The following is a 2,500-nucleotide window of genomic DNA, read 5'->3' on the forward strand; positions in this document are numbered from 1 at the left end:
ATAACAATAATCGATCAAAATTCCACATGATCGATTCAATTCCATAACGATCAATTATCGATTTTCGATAATTGATGAACATCCCTAATTATAACTGACACAAATAAAGCATCTTATCATAGAAATACACAGGATTATAACTGACACAAATCAAACATCTTATCATAGAAATACACAGGATTATAACTGACACAAATAAAGCATTTTATCATAGAAATACACAGGATTATAACTGACACAAATCAAACATCTTATCATAGAAATACACAGGATTATAACTGACACAAATAAAGCATCTTATCATAGAAATACACAGGATTATAACTGACTAGAAATATTGCGCGCTTCCTGGACAAGTTGATTTATTGTCGACCATACATTGATTTATGTCGGTGCGTTTTACTGGCATTTTCCTGGAGCTTTGAACTTGGTGGAAAATTCACAAGTGAACCTTCAATAAAAAAGTTGGAGTACCCCTGCCCTAGGGGATCAATAATGTGCTATCTTATCTTATCTTATCTTATCTTATCTTATTAAAGCTTAGTAAACTTCAGTGTATGGGACATGTTTAGAGGAGACCTTAATGTCAAGACTGATAGCAGTTCACATCAGACACACATTCAGTAATGTGTATTTTCTAATGGTGTCGTGTGTGTGCGTGTGTGTGTGTGTGTGTGTGTGTGTGTGTGTGTGTGTGCGCGTGTGTCTCCGTCTCCAGCAGCTGCAGGGCGTCTGGGCAGCAGATGTGACTGATGGCACCTGTGTGGCTGTCAACAACAAGTACAGACTGATGGCCTTTGGCTGTGCCAGGTACGTGTGTGTGTGCGTACGTGTGTGCGTGTGTGTGTGCGTGCGTGTGTGCGCGCGTGTGTGCCTGTGTGTGTGCGTGCATGCGTGTGTGCGCGCGTGTGTGTTTATGTAACTTTCCGCCCTGTCTCTTTCAATATCTCTTTACAATGCAGTGTTGGGAAGACACTTTGTGTGCGTGTCTGTGTGTGATAGAGATTGATTGGTGTCCATGCAGTGTGAGAATGTGTCAGTCTGTGTTTGCCCAGGCTGTCTAGTGTGTGCTCGTCAAGAGCTCCTCATGGCCCGTTTGGCAGGACCTTCTCTTCCTCTCCATCTTCATCCACATGGTCCTTTCTCAGGACTCCCTTCTTCTGCTTTTCTTCTCGTTCTTTCGGTGGAAAGGTCATGACTGTGTGTGTGTGTGTGTGTGTGTGTGCATGTGTGTGCGTGTGTGTGTGTGTGTGCGTCTTCTTTCCTCCAGTGGCTCGGTGCTGGTGTACATGATAGACACCACTACAGGGTCGATGCAGCTCTCCCACAAACTGGAGCTCACCCCAAAACACTACCCAGGTATGACCCCGCTCTCTCTCTCTCTCTCTCTCTCTCTCTCTCTCTCTTTCCATCTCTCTCTCCCGCCCTCTGTCAGTCTCACTCTCTCATACTAAACACATACACACATCACGCACATTACATAGCTTACGGCGCATGCATGCTTCCCCTCAGTTCGCCTCCATCACATTCAGTTCCCCACAATGGGATCTGATACCACAGCTCCCCCTAGTGGTGATGTGGTAACATGCTTGGCCACCAGCAAACACTGAAACTTGATTGTTGTTCTCTGTTGTCTGTTAAATGAAGATCTTAGTGTTAAAATGCCGGGGAAACCTTCCATGGCTAGTGATGGACATGTTGGTATTCAGAACATCTGATATAAATGCTAATTTTTAAATAGGGCTGCACTCCGTTAGTGTTTGTTGTTGTTGTCTTTCTCTCAAAATCCTATGTGAACTGAATAACACTATTTGAGTTTTACAGAATCCCAACATGTTTCCATAATGTAATCTGGGCATCTTGCATACAGCTCACTGGATATGTATCCATATACTATATAAAGAAGTTTAGGAGAAACAACAATAATTATGAATTAATATTGTTAATTCATAACCGTGTGCTTTTCTGACTCCTCCTCCTGCTCAGACATCTACAACAAGACCGGCGCCGTCAAGCTGATCCGCTGGTCACCAGACTACAGTGTTGCCATGGTTACGTGGGAGTGTGGCGGCCTGTCGCTATGGAGCGTCTTTGGAGCGCACCTTATCTGCACTCTGGGAGAGGACTTTGCGTGGGTGGACACACACACACACACACACACACACACACACACACTTATATTACTCCTCATTTTATGCAAATGTATATTAACGTTAGTCTTTGTTCCTCTTCTTTTCGCCGTCTGTGTTTCCCTCAGGTATCGTTCTGATGGTACCAAGAAGGAGCCCATTAAAATCAGCTCTATGGTGAGTGGGTTTGGTGAGCCAACGTGTTTATTTGAAACGTGTCCCGTGATATAATATAAACATTGAAAATAAATTAGAGGCAATTTAGGATGGCAGTTGCCTCCATTGATGATTAGAGTACTCATGACAGATAGTGACGTTTATTCATCCAATCAGTTTCTGTTCAAACGTCCAAAAAACCCTTTTGGTGAAAA

At 43.3% G+C, this 2,500-nt stretch overlaps 1 protein-coding gene across 1 annotated transcript in view; it reads left to right on the top strand.

Annotated features, from left to right (window-relative positions):
• Positions 1-2,500, top strand: part of ric1 (RIC1 homolog, RAB6A GEF complex partner 1) — a 66,602-nt gene that overhangs the window by 41,802 nt on the left and 22,300 nt on the right. Inside the window, exons 7-10 of the mRNA XM_083657531.1 lie at positions 719-810; positions 1,271-1,359; positions 1,987-2,131; positions 2,258-2,306. Coding sequence (XP_083513657.1) covers positions 719-810; positions 1,271-1,359; positions 1,987-2,131; positions 2,258-2,306 — 375 coding nt within the window. The remainder of the gene's footprint in view (positions 1-718; positions 811-1,270; positions 1,360-1,986; positions 2,132-2,257; positions 2,307-2,500) is intronic.

Source organism: Poromitra crassiceps, assembly GCF_964638095.1.
Source record: "Poromitra crassiceps genome assembly, chromosome: 21".
Taxonomy (NCBI): domain Eukaryota; kingdom Metazoa; phylum Chordata; class Actinopteri; order Beryciformes; family Melamphaidae; genus Poromitra; species Poromitra crassiceps.